At 37.3% G+C, this 14,781-nt stretch overlaps 1 protein-coding gene across 3 annotated transcripts; it reads left to right on the top strand.

The window, feature by feature from the left end:
- Positions 1-929: 929 nt before the first annotated feature.
- Positions 930-6,750, top strand: LOC132144159 (polymeric immunoglobulin receptor-like). 3 transcript variants are annotated; one of them, XM_059554922.1, is made up of 7 exons: positions 930-1,051; positions 1,143-1,457; positions 3,713-4,063; positions 4,180-4,485; positions 4,586-4,897; positions 4,989-5,327; positions 6,565-6,750. In XM_059554922.1, exons 1-7 carry the CDS (start codon positions 1,006-1,008, stop codon positions 6,675-6,677), a joined length of 1,782 nt encoding a protein of 593 aa, XP_059410905.1. In that variant the 5' UTR covers positions 930-1,005; the 3' UTR covers positions 6,678-6,750. The 3 variants fall into 3 exon arrangements, with proteins under 3 accessions (XP_059410905.1, XP_059410904.1, XP_059410906.1); XM_059554921.1 differs by lacking the exon at positions 6,565-6,750 and adding an exon at positions 5,399-5,712; XM_059554923.1 differs by lacking the exon at positions 6,565-6,750 and adding an exon at positions 5,603-5,712 and having other exon boundaries at positions 4,989-5,255.
- The last annotated feature ends 8,031 nt before the right edge of the window (positions 6,751-14,781 follow it).

Below are 14,781 nucleotides of genomic sequence, written 5' to 3' on the forward strand. Positions count from 1 at the left end.
TGTGTGTGTGCACTTGGATGGGTTAAATGCAGAGCTCCAATTCTGAGTATGAGTTACCATACTTGGCAAATGTCACGACTTCCACTTTTTTTTTTTTTTTTGGAGCAAAAAGCTTTATTAACACTATAAATAAACCTCAAGGGACATATGAACATATTAAAATAATAATACAAATCTTGTATTGACCCCTTTCATAGAGTACAATTTCAATAAAGCATTTGCAGTTGGTTTGATAAAGCTGTTTCGTGTATGTTTTGGCCTGTGTTTTTGTTGCATTTTCAGCAGCAGATATTTCGAACGCTTCAAAACAATCAGTCATTTTGTAAAGCAAACGCTTCGACTGAGTTAAAGGTTTGAGAAGCTTCATTTCCCCCATCACTAGTGACAGGTCGGTGATGATTTTAATTTCCACCTGCCATGAAAGCAGAAGTGAAAGCATGTGGGATCCATAAATACACTAATATATCAGATACAAGTGACAGAAGAAGAAATAAGACCTCTCTCAGATCTTGTGATCAATCTCAATCAATTTGTAGGCCTTTCATAACATCCAATACTCATAAAAATCCAACCGTATGTTTAATCATGTTTTAAGATGACTGACATCTAATAAATCATAACTTTATTTTATTCTGTTTTCAGTAATGAATGCAGCATGAAGCTAAAATAAACCCCTTAAAATCATAAACAGTCATTATGTATGTATACTGTCAGTTTTTGTTAATATAGTTTTTGCCATCAGTTGTGTGTGTTATATGTTTACAGTATATGTTTCTCTATGTTTGCAGAGTCTTTCACACATATTTTCACACTGAACGCCCTGTTCGTGGGTGGAGCTGTTTAGAGAAAGAGGAAGCAGAAGCGTGAGAGGAAGATGTGTGTGTTTTTAATGATAATTTACATCCATACATTACATACAGTGTATTTCATCAGCTCTCGCTTTCTCTGGATTGTGATCTGATCTGGTTTTTCTCTCAATATCTGTGAGACTGAAGTCAATCAGGAATGAGGGCCTTCAGCATCATCTTCATCACTTTCTGTCTGATCTCAGGTCAGTTCTTTACTGGTTAAATAATATTTGATATGATATTGTCCAGGTTGATTATATAATAACCCAGAGCAATTGATCTTGTGTTCGTCAGGTCAGGTTCTGTGTTTTAAAGTGATCGGCTGCTCTGGAGGGAGTGTGATGTTCAAGTGCATGAAGACAAACAAGAGAGAGTCTTCTGATCAGTTTAAAGGAAAGTATTTCTGCAGAAACAGAGACTGTACGACAGGAATCAGTACTGAGACTCGGCACCGCTGGGTTTATAATGAGAGATTCGCTCTGTATGACGATGAAAACAGAGGATTCTTCTCAGTGTTCATCAGGAAGCTCAGCAGAGAGGATGCTGGGAAATACACATGTGGAAACAACCAGGAATGGAGTCATATTGTTGATTTAGTGGTGAACAACAGTACGTATGAAACTTTATAACTTACTACAGTAATTATTTTTACAATAGTAATATTTAAAGGTGTACTACAGGAGACTGTTTTAATAAAAATCTGCAAGATAGTGCAAGTCGCTACATAAGCCATGAATCACAAGAGTAGCTTACAATAAAGATTCATAATTTGAGCTGTTGAGTCAGATTATAATGGGAAAAGGTCAGCTTTACATCATTTATGTCATTCCTACAATCTTATGTGTTCAGATTATGTTTTTCTGGATATATGTCTTGAAAGATGTACATTTGTCTGTCAGATCTAGGGGCTGTTTCATAAAAGACGCTAAGAAAAGCACGGCTTAAAGTCCAAAACCTGAATTGAAATTTCAGTTTTCAGTCAAAAGCAGTTTAGTCAAAAACAATTTAAGTTCATGCAATCTCTCCAATTTGATCCAGGTTTAGGGAATCAAGATAATTTGATGTTCAGGCTTATTCTTAACCTTAATATGCATCATGGATCAAATCAATCCAGCATGACAAACAGGAATATGTTTGTGCTGTTCAATGCATTTGAGACTTTGTGTTTTCCTCAGTGCATAACGGACATGTCACAGTTATATTCTTCTGTAAATGTTAGAAAGTCATGCAAATACATCCATTTTGCTGTCAGGAGTGAACGAGTGCTGCTGTGCGCTGAACAGATGGAGCACAATAGAATAAGTGCAATAATTCTGAGTAAATATACATTTTGCTAAAACATTTATTGTTGGACATTAAATGTGACGTAGAATTTTAATCCAACATACAAGTGCATTTTTATGATAGTTGTAAATCAAACGTAAGCTAATACTGCCCTAATTATTATCTTAATTCAGTTAATGTGTATTCCTCTTATCAGTTAGAACAGTCTGCTTTCTATTTAATTTCATTTTTAATGCAATGAATTTAACTTTAAGTCCTTTAATGCTGTAAAGAGCAATTTTAGATTGTAATGTTTTAATGTTCTGCTAATAAAAGGTTATATCTGCCCTTAAAAGGTTCAGCTGTCATAAAACCTGAGAGAAAGGCTGCAAGGCTAGAAACTGCAGATGTGCAAGTAGAAACTATGTCAAAAATTTCATATATCTTAAAGGTCATAAAATTTTGGGCACAATACATTAAATACAGTCGATTGTAGCCTAGGCCTACATATTTATTTATTTGATTTAATGAAGTTGCACTTCCTGTATACTTTAATTTTTGGACTGATAATCTCCATCTCCGCCTACCTAGAAAATATTCCCCTAAGGATTGGGACACCACTACTATGCCGTCACACGTCATCATTCGTCGTCTAGCTCTTACAATACACACATATACTGGTGTGCTGGTGTGCATTAGAGCCTTTAATTATCGTTCTGTATTAATGAGCTGCTTACTGACACAAACACACACACATATCGGAGATCACGCAGCTCACACATCCAGGAGAAAATAAACTTGTCAACGCTGCCCCACGACTTTTATTAAATAGTTTAAATACTGAATCGCTACATTATATTATCCAGCGACGAGAGGATACAATCGCTGTTTCTAAGTAAACTCACTCTAAAAAGATAAACGAACAGACGCGAATACACGCAACTTCTATTTCTCTCTCTCTCTCTCTCTCTCTCTCTCTCTCTCTCTCTCTCTCTCTCTCTCTCTCGAATAGGCAATATTTGAGAAAATGGTTTAGCGATTTCTAATTATTGGGGGGATTAGTCTACGGCAGTTATCGCCCTGATCAGACATTTGCTGTGGCACTATCATGCAGTCTGTAATGATGTGACGTTAGCAAATAGTAGCGATTTTTTGCAAACATTTCTTTGAGTAACATGACCATTAATATGAACTCACAATTGACACACAATACTTTTCGTTAAAATATTTATTAATGCCAAAAAAGCTTACATTTATGTGTTTTTTTGTTCGCTGTAGCAGCCATGTTGCCGAGATAATTCATACCCCTTCGTTTGAAGTGTGGTCCCGAAAAATCTTCGTTTGAAGGGCTATCTGGCCCTTCCCCTTACCCCTACCCCTCCAACAAAAAGAGAATCGAGACACCCCTACCCCTTCACGGGAACGCGCGAAACGGAGGGGTAGGGGAAAGGGGAAGGGCTGATGGGGTAGAATTGGGATTGGACCTCAGTTAGTCTGCTCCGGGCATAAGGATAAAGTTCCCTGTAGTGCATCTTTATTAATACTAAAAACATTTGAATATTTCCTTGCATGTCTCAATGGTTTATTGAAATCATTTTCAGACTCTTCTTCTTGTGGGACGTCTGTTATCCGATCTGCATATAAAGGTCAAACGATCACTTTCAGCTGTGAATATGATCATAAGATTGAAACACACACCAAAGTCTTGTACAGAGTGAATGGAGATCCTGTGCTTCTGCTGAAGATCTCTCAATCATCACAATCATCTGAAGAGAAGTTCATCCTGTCTGACAATCAGAGAGATCACTTTACTGTGACCATCAGAAACATTTCTGAAGAGGAGCGTGGAGTTTATTTATGTGGAGTGGAGAGAGACGGAGAAGATAAACCACCTTCAGAAACATCAATTACTCACAAAACCTTCATTAAAGAGATTGAGCTGAAAGTTCATAGTGAGTTGAAATTTATTTGAATGAAAACAGTCCTTATAAATTCTCGAAATAAGAAATGTAAATCTCTCCCGACTGTTAATAATGTAATAAATCGACAAATAAATCTTGTCTTGCAGGTCAGATATCTTCTGTCCAGGTTGAGGCCTACATCAGTAAATCAGTCTTCATCACGTGTGAATTTCCAGAAGAATTCAAAGAAAACCAGAAATTCATCCAGAAAGTTTCATCACAGGAGATCTCTGTTAAAGAACAGAATCAGTGGATCCATCATGATAGAGTTCACATGTATGATGATACCAGTTCAGGAGTTTTGAAGGTTTTTATCAGTGATTTAACTGCAGCTGATGAAGGAAGGTACAGATGTGGAGTGAAAACTGTTAACGATCATGTCTTCATGAAGATCAAACTGAAGATCAATCAAGGTAAAGAGTCTCTGTGTGAGTCTGTTTCTGGACAATTTCTATCAGTTAAAATGAGAAAATAAGATTTGGATTTCAGTTTTTAAATTGTTTTTGTGTATAGTTGATCATTTCCCTGAATCAAGTGAATCAGCTGCTGTTATTGGTGAAAGTGTGAAACTCAGCTGTAATTCCCCTGAGAAACAGCAGTCCATCAAACACATCTGTAAAGAGAACGAGCAGAAGATCTGTCAGAGCATCAGTTCATCAGAGAAGCAGCGCTTTGAGTTTTCTGACAGTACAGCAGGAGTTTTTACAGCGAGCATCAGTAATGTGAGACTGAGAGATGCTGGAGTTTACTGGTGTGGAGCAGAAACCAGACACAAGCATCTGACTTCTGTTTCTCTCACCAATAAACATCAACTGACTTTAACCAGTATGTACAGACACCACAAACCATGCAGCTCAGTCATAGATGCATGTATTTCACAGTGTATTAATACATCTCTGTTCTCTTTGACTATCAGTGCCTCCAGTGATCGGACGTGAAGGAGATTCAGTCCAGATCAAATGCCCTTATGATGAAAAACACTCAGCAGAAACATGTTTGCGCAGTGGAAAGTGTTTGAGTAAAGAAGTAAAGTATCTGTGTAAAGGAAAGAGTTTCACTAAAGATGCTCAAATTATCATTCGCTCAGATGAAGGTCATGTTAAAAACCCAAAGATTTCAGTAAAGGACGACACTGAACTCAATCTCTTCACTGTGAACATGACTGAGCTGAGAGCAGAGGATGCTGGGAAATACTGGTGTGCAGTGAAAGATGTGTTTAATCTTCCCATTGAGCTCATGATCATCAGGAAGGACGGTGAGAATGAATCTCAATGTTTCTGCTCATTCTGTTCTCATACTCATCATGTTTAATGTTGTTTTCTTCAGCGATCACTCATGAAGCGTCTGTCGGAGGATCAGCGTCCATCAGCTGTAAACACATCAGGAAACAAACACAGAGGTTTTTCTGCAGAGGAGATCAGCCCAATATCTGCTTCAGAGACGGAGTTCATGTTTCATCAGATAACAGCAGATTCTCTCTGACTGAAGAAACCTTTACTGTGAAGATCAGCGATCTGAGAGCAGAGGATTCTGGGAAATACTGGTGTGCAGAGGAGAGCTCTGGGTCCTTCATATTCACTGAAGTTCAGCTACACGTGACCGGAGGTAAATCACTCTTTCATTAAAGGGATAGTTCACCAATCATTTTTTTCATGTTGATTTAAACATGATTTTTATCTGAATTTTGAATTTTGTCTTTTTTTTTAAGATTAAAGAAGAAAATGCCTCTAAACTTAATATGGCAGAACATTACAACACCTTTTCCGGGTTTTGACAGATTTTTTTTTTTTTATCTTTCTAACAGTGTGATATTTTTTTGGGTTGAACTGTCCTAAAAACTGTTGACCACAGAAAACATCAAGCAACAAAATAACTGCCTGCTACTTTGTGTTTTCACACAGCCAATGCATTTTGTATTATATTTATTATTATTGTTATTATTATTATTATTATTATTTATTTATTTTTTTTAAGTTGTTTACATGGTTCCTCACATAGGGTCACACAGCTTCATAAGAGCTTACAGAACTGACTAATGTACTTTGCAACATTAAAGCCCCATTCACAGCAAGGATGATAACTATAAAGATAACGATAAAGATTTAGTTCTAAAAATCATTCTCAGTATTAAAGTATAACAGAGTCCACATCACAGCTATAACGATAAAGGCACAGAGAAACAATATCATCAGAATCACTTTCAGATTATTTTTTCCAGCTGATGAACAATAAAAACATTGACAGCCAATCAGAATCCATCCTGCTATAACGAGCTCAAGAATTTAAAGCAGCAGACACATGTGCACTTAGAATAAACAGAAAATATCATCCTCTGGTGTGGACACTAATTTAGTTAAACTGGAGTTTGACATCTAGTTACTGTCTTTAACTGGATTGGTTGATTGGTTGATTTTAATTGGATTAGACAGCGACTCTTATATTAGATATAAATCTGTTCCTCTAATTTTTTAATTATGTTTGTGTATTTTCAGAAATGACGACCTCTGACACCAAAAGAGAAACACCCCAGCCTGGTGAGTCTGCTTCTCAGTTTGAACTAAAAGTGATAATTATGATAAATGTGAGGGTCGGATGTACAACATGAGTAGGAAATATTGTGTTTTTTTTTTTCATCCATTCATTCATTCATTAAGAAATGACCTCATCTGACATTAAAAAGGAAAACGTCCAGGAAACAGAAAAGCCTGATGGGATCCAGCAACTCTTTTTCTCTTCTGTTCTTGCACTTATTCAGACAGGTTTAACACTGCTAAAGTCAAACTGTTTCATCACTATTTCTCTATTTTATTACCAATGATATCAAATATACATTCAGTAAGAATATACACAAGTTATTTCTTTAAATAAGGATAGATAGGTGTTCACTCCTCACACAGTATCATTCAGCTTAGGAAGACTTCAAATGAGTCACGTGGGATATTTGACACCACTTTTTTTGTCATTTTTGGTGCTTGGCAGTTTCTGTCTGCTTTAAAAAATATCTTCAAACAATCACATTTTGTATTTCACAGGAAATCTGAGTCAACAATGACAGAATTTGTTTCCTAATTAATTTGTTAACCATCTTTGCTCTATGATTGTGTATTTTTAGAGATGACGACATCTGACACCAAAAGAGAAACATCCCAGGAAACAGTAAAGCCTGGTAAGTCGGCTTCTCAGTTTGAGTTGGAAATGCTATTTAGATAAATATGACTATTGGATATGCAACGTGCGACGTGAAAGAAATATTGTGTGTTTCTCTTTTATTATATTTTTAGAAATGACTTCACCTGACACCAAAAATGATACCAAAGTCCAGGAAACAAAAACGCCTGGTGAGCCTCGTTATTCTGTGAAGCTCTTTTGTCCTTGCACTTATTCAGACAGGTTTGACGTGTGTGTGTGTGTGTGTGTGTGTGTGTGTGTGTGTGTGTGACAGAAATTATTTAAATAATGAGTGAAAAATTATTCCACATATCTTATTTCTGTCACAAAATAAAAAGATAAAAAGATAATTTAAACTTTTTATGACAATATTCAGATAATTTTTTTTCCTCATTATTTCTGAGTTTATATCTTGCAATATTGAGTCTTATTCTACATCTTGCAATTTTGACTATGTAGAGGTGGGCCTGGGGAATTAACAGCTTGCCCACCCAGTCAGATCCACACACATAATGCAATTTTAACATTTAAGTTCTTCTTTAATTGCTTTAAATGTGATTTGAGTTGTCATTTGTTTCATTAGAACTATATAATGACAATAATATTAGTCTAATTTATATCTTCGATTAAGTTGCGCAGCAGTATGTTAAGTTCTTCGTGCTAATAGTTTTGTCTGTCTGGGTTACAACTAGCAGCTCCCTTGAATGTTTATAATAAAAAAACATCTATACTAACAGAAATTTCTATGAAATTAGCAACATCTACAATTCACAACACAGACAACTATGACTTGTTTGGAACAGACTTCAATTGTTCTGGGTAAGGTATCATGGGTAATTTTGGGTAATTTGGCCTGCCGTGGCATTGGTTATTTGCATTGAAGTATTTGTGAGCAAGGGATTTTCTGGAATCTACAACCAGCAAAATAATAGCATATCGTCGAATGCTCTCTCTCTTTTTCTGGCAGTCGCTTCAGTGCATCTGTGTGTGTGTGTGTGGGTGGGGGGGGTGTTACATACATTTAATCATTTTAGATTTACATTTAATCATTTAGCAGACACTTTTATACAAAGCGACTTACAAATGAGAACAATAGAAGCAGTCAGGTCAACAAGAGAACAACTACAGTATACAAGTGCCATGACAAGTCTCAGTTAGTCTAGTGTAGAACACATAGCCAGGTTTTTTTAATTTACAATTTTTTTTTTTTTTAATTGAAAAGACAAGAAAAGGAAAAGTGCTAGTGTTAGTTGGTTAAGTGCAGGCGAAAAAGATGAGTCTTTAGATGTTTCTTGAAAATGAATAAAGACTCAGCTGTACGAATTGAGATTGGGAGGTCATTACACCAGCTGGGCACAGTCCAGGAAAAGGTCCGTGAGAGTGATTTTGAACTTCTTTGGGATGGCACCACAAGGCCTCCTTCACTTGCAGAGCTTAAACTTCTGGAGGGCACATAAGATTTAACCAGTGAGTTTAGGTAAGTTGGTGCCGTGCCAGTGGTCGTCTTGTAGGCAAGCATCAGTACCTTGAATTTGATGCGAGTGGCTACTGGTAGCCAGTGTAACCTGATGAGGAGAGGAGTAACGTGAGCTTTTTTCGGCTCATTGAAGACAACCCTCGCTGCTGCATTCTGGATCAACTGCAGAGGCTTGACAGTACATGCAGGAAGAGCCAGGAGAGCATTACAATAGTCCAACCTATTGAAAACCCCATGTTGCCTAATAATCTTTGTGTGGCTAAACTGCGGTTAATTGGACTGAAAAGGAAATATGAAAGAAATCAAGCTTTCCATCAAGAATATAATGATTTTATGGATGAGGTACTGAAGCAAGGTTATGCTGAAAATGTACCATTGCATCAGTTAAAACAGGATGAAGGGAAAGTTTGGTATATCCCTCACCACGGGGTTTATCACCCCAAGAAAGGAACATTAAGAGTGGTATTCGATTGTGGCGCTGCCTTTAAAGGTACATCACTTAACGATCAACTTCTACAGGGTCCTAACTTGACAAATTCTCTGTTGGGAGTTCTTGTGAGGTTTCGACAAGAGCCAATTGCATTTTTTGGCTGAGGTAAAGGCAATGTTTTACCAGGTCAAAGTTGCAGCAGAGGATACTGACTTTCTTCATTTTCTATGGTGGCAAGATGGTGACTTAAAGCAAGAACCCATGGAATACAGGATGAATGTACATTTGTTTGGAGCTGTGTCATCTCCAAGTTGTGCTTGTTATGCTCTACGCAGAATTGCTGAAGACAATATAGGTGTATTGCCGGAAAAGGTAATTGACACAATTCACACAAACTTCTACATGGATGATTGTCTGAAAAGTGTAGCTTCAGAGGAAGAGGCCATCTTGTTGATTGATGATCTCACAGCTGTTTGTTTAACAGGAGGTTTCCAGTTAACAAAATGGGTTTTTTACAACATAGAGCCCATGGGATAAAAATTATGGACCTGGACAAAGATCAACTACCAATGGAAAGAGCTCTTGGTTTGACTATCAAAGATCATCCTTGTACCAGGCATGGTGTTCTGTCGACAGTATGCGCTGTATATGACCCTTTAGGATTTTTGGCACCATTCACTCTCACAGCAAAAATTCTTCTGCAAGAGCTTTGCAGGACAAGATGTGGATGGGATGAATCACTACCCTCAAATCTCCAAAGACAATGGTCTTTATGGAGTACACTTGGATATGGCACTGTAACGTATCTTAGGATGGAGACAAATCTTGGTGTCCATGTAACTTTCCTACTCAGCAAAGCTAGAGTAGCACGTTTGAAACATGTAACCATTCCACGTCTTGAATTGACAGCTGCGGTACTTGCTGCTCGAGTGGACAAAATGTTGAGGGCAGAGATACAGTTTCCATTGGTGGACTCTGTGTTCTGGACAGACAGTATGTCTGTGTTAAAATACATAAAAAATGAGGACAAACGTTTTCTTACCTTTGTGGCCAACAGAATCTCTGCAATAAGAGAAATTACAACACCGTTACAGTGGAGATACATACATACCTCTCAAAATCCAGCAGACTGTTGCTCCAGAGATCGGAACGCAGACAAGCTGTTAACAAACAGAGAATGGATCAATGGACCAGGTTATCTGAAGAAACCAGTCGAAGAATGGCCAGTTCAAATATTTGATTGTACTCTTAAGCCAGCTAGAATTTTTTTATTCTAAAAATGTTCTTGGAACATTACCATGATTGTTCTAAAAATGTTTTTAGTGGGTAGTTTTATTTTTGTTCCCAGAACGTTCTCTCAAAAGATAGGATAACGTTCTCTAAAAACATTCTAAATTTTTTATTAATAACATTATTAGAACATTATCCCCTAACATTCTAAATACGATTTAAGAGGTTTAGATGTTGATGCTAAAGTCGGTTTAAAAGTAATGGTTTGGTTTGATGTCACCATAATGGTGGTAAGTGTTGGTTTTAGTTTAGCAATTTGCCACTTGACTTGTCAGTGTTGATCTTTGGCTGCTGTGATCTTTGGCTGCTGTAATCTGTATTATGGCAAAAACAGCAAGAGAGAGTCAGGGTAAGATGATGCAACTTGCTTCCTGGTGATTAATACATCACATATGTAGTCTGGTTACCTGTTTTCACTCAATCTAATGTATGGTGTTAGCTACATATTATTTATTAATGTGACTCAATTGGTCAACAGCTGAGACCCAGCTGAATTTAAAGCAGATAATTGGAAGGGAACACATTTTTTTTGTCACACAAACATCAAGATTCAGTGTATGAGTCTCAACAATGGTGACTTGCTTCATTTTGCAATGTATTCTGGGTACATCATACAAAACTCATCCATGGCACCCAGAATGCATTGCGACATGAAGCATGTCACCATTGTTGAGATTCATACACTAATTCTTGAGGTCTCTGTGTCTAAGCATTCATTCATGAACAATGTAATATAAAAAGAACAGACAAAAATAGATATGATTTAAATCCACAGGCTCTTGTGCATTGCAACACATCTGCTGTAGTCGCTAATATTGAATTAATAGCATAGATTAGACTCCAGATAAAACCAGTTGATCAGGTCATTACATGAGAAAATCTTTAACATCAGCAAGTAACCAACATCACCTGATGATATTTTTCTCTCAGTGTTTTTGCCATAACAAATGTAGTTACAGCAGGTAAATGAACAGTAACAGTGAAAAGACTCATAAGGCCTAAGTACTGATCACCATAATGGTGATGTCAAACTAAACTATTATTTTCAATAAATCATCAACACCTTTGCTAATCTCAATAAAACCTTTTTTTTACATTATGACAGAAATAAAGTCATTCTTGTTTATAATAAGTGAAGTTGGTAATATTGTTTTTGGAGTCGTTTACACTAGAGTTTGACATCAAACAAAGGTTGGGTTTTCTCTTCCAACCAACATTTGACTTCTGAGCAATGTCAGTCCACATCTAGTGTGATGGAAAGCTTCATTAGAATGTTAGAGAATAATGTTCTAATGTCAATGTTATCAATAGACATTTTAAGAATGTTTTTAGAGAATGTTATCCTACCTTTTAGCAGAACATTCTGGGAACAGAAATAAAACTAGCCGCTGAAAACATTCCTAGAACATTACAAATTTCTAGGTGGGAAACCAGATGATCTAGAGGTAAAGAGAAACATGTGGGTAAATAGCACTGTTGTACATGAAATGTCAAGTGCAACAAATGCTACTCATAGGCTGATTACTCATTTTTCAGACTGGACCAAGTTGAACGTTGGTGTTGCTTGGCTCTTGATATAAATTGAATCCTATCTATCAAGATGGTCTTTTGAGAGTTGGAGGATGATTGAGGAATTCTGTTATGCCCGAGGAAAGAAACCATCCGATCATTCTGGCTAAGGAACAGCATATCGCCACACTCATCTTGCGACATATACATCAGCAGCTAAGCCACAGTGGAAGAAATCATATGCTTTCCAATCTAACCCACATAGCAACATTGTGTCGGCCCAGATCTGGCCCATATCTGGCACCCGTGGAAAGATGATCTGGCCCACATGCAGCATGGAATGATGGCACTTGGGTGGACCGCTCCTGTTTGCCAGATTTGAGCCGCAAGCAGGCCATAGCAATGCCACATGTCAGCCAAGAGTAAAGAAATTAACCAGAAATGGACCTTATCTTAGCCACAAAACCTGTGTATATTAAACATGAAGTTATTTCAGCCTTAATAAGCCTGATAACAAGCAGAATCACTGAAGGAAAGAAGAGAACAGAAAAAGAGATGAGCAAAAACACAAGAACTACAACTGACTTCAGCCACAACCTTAGATGAAATCAACTGTAGATAAAAGAGGACATTAAATCTCTCAAGATCTCAGCAGAGGAGGATTAAACAACTCCACAAACAGCATTACCAGCTTCACTTATTACTAACCAGACTGCCTTTATTTCTGTTGGACATCTACAAAAGTTTTTATTGAGAATTAACAAAGGTTTAACTCTGTGTTTCACCATAACAGTGATTAGTGTTTTCATTAGTTGTGCTCTTAACTCTTATTACAACCCGAATTCCGGAAAAGTTGGGACGTTTTTTAAATTTTAATAAAATGAAAACTAAAAGACTTTCAAATCACATGAGCCAATATTTTATTCACAATAGAACATAGATAACATAGCAAATGTTTAAACTGAGAAAGTTTACAATTTTATGCACAAAATGAGCTCATTTCAATTTTGATTTCTGCTACAGGTCTCAAAATAGTTGGGACGGGGCATGTTTACCATGGTGTAGCATCTCCTTTTCTTTTCAAAACAGTTTGAAGACGTCTGGGCATTGAGGCTATGAGTTGCTGGAGTTTTGCTGTTGGAATTTGGTCCCATTCTTGCCTTATATAGATTTCCAGCTGCTGAAGAGTTCGTGGTCGTCTTTGACGTATTTTTCGTTTAATGATGCGCCAAATGTTCTCTATAGGTGAAAGATCTGGACTGCAGGCAGGCCAGGTTAGCACCCGGACTCTTCTACGACGAAGCCATGCTGTTGTTATAGCTGCAGTATGTGGTTTTGCATTGTCCTGCTGAAATAAACAAGGCCTTCCCTGAAATAGACGTTGTTTGGAGGGAAGCATATGTTGCTCTAAAACCTTTATATACCTTTCAACATTCACAGAGCCTTCCAAAACATGCAAGCTGCCCATACCGTATGCACTTATGCACCCCCATACCATCAGAGATGCTGGCTTTTGAACTGAACGCTGATAACATGCTGGAAGGTCTCCCTCCTCTTTAGCCCGGAGGACACGGCGTCCGTGATTTCCAACAAGAATGTCAAATTTGGACTCGTATGACGATAAAACACTATTCCACTTTGAAATAGTCCATTTTAAATTAGCCTTGGCCCACAGGACACGACGGCGCTTCTGGACCATGTTCACATATGGCTTCCTTTTTGCATGATAGAGCTTTAGTTGGCATCTGCCGATGGCACGGCGGATTGTGTTTACCGACAGTGGTTTCTGAAAGTATTCCTGGGCCCATTTAGTAATGTCATTGACACAATCATGCCGATGAGTGATGCAGTGTCGTCTGAGAGCCCGAAGACCACGGGCATCCAATAAAGGTCTCCGGCCTTGTCCCTTACGCACAGAGATTTCTCCAGTTTCTCTGAATCTTTTGATGATGTTATGCACTGTAGATGATGAGATTTGCAAAGTCTTTGCAATTTGATGTTGAGGAACATTGTTTTTAAAGTTTTCCACAATTTTTTTACGCAGTCTTTCACAGATTGGAGAGCCTCTGCCCATCTTTACTTCTGAGAGACTCTGCTTCTCTAAGACAAAGCTTTTATAGCTAATCATGTTACAGACCTGATATCAATTAACTTAATTAATCACTAGATGTTCTCCCAGCTGAATCTTTTCAAAACTTCTTGCTTTTTTAGCCATTTGTTGCCCCTGTGCCAACTTTTTTGAGACCTGTAGCAGGCATTAAATTTTAAATGAGCTAATTAAGTGGATAAAAGTGTAAAATTTCTCAGTTTAAACATTTGCTACGTTATCTATGTTCTATTGTGAATAAAATATTGGCTCATGTGATTTGAAATTCCTTTAGTTTTCATTTTATTAAAATTTAAAAAACGTCCCGACTTTTCCGGAATTCGGGTTGTATATACTTTGTTTTTTTTTGGCTGCTGTGACAGTGTGTTTGTTAAACACATTTGCAGCTTCAAAGAAAGCTAGAGTGACATGATATCAAGTCACGGCTGTTATCTGTTGATGGTTTTATAATCGTCATGAAGTACACTGGTTCACTGATGTTTTTTATTCTAACAATTATGTTGTTCCACGGATACATTCATATTACAAACCCTGTGTTTCTGCCGCATGAGATCCAGGAGTATTATAACAATCAGTTAAAATCTTTTAACAACCACGATCTTAAAAAAATTAACCTGTGCTGCCACACACAGATATAAACAATCAGCACATGAACCTCAATAATGGTTACAATCAAAAATCTTTAGATAAACTGATCAATTCAGAACTTCACTGAAAAGCTACTAAGT

The sequence above is a fragment of the Carassius carassius genome, chromosome 7, assembly GCF_963082965.1.
Source record: "Carassius carassius chromosome 7, fCarCar2.1, whole genome shotgun sequence".
NCBI lineage: Eukaryota > Metazoa > Chordata > Actinopteri > Cypriniformes > Cyprinidae > Carassius > Carassius carassius.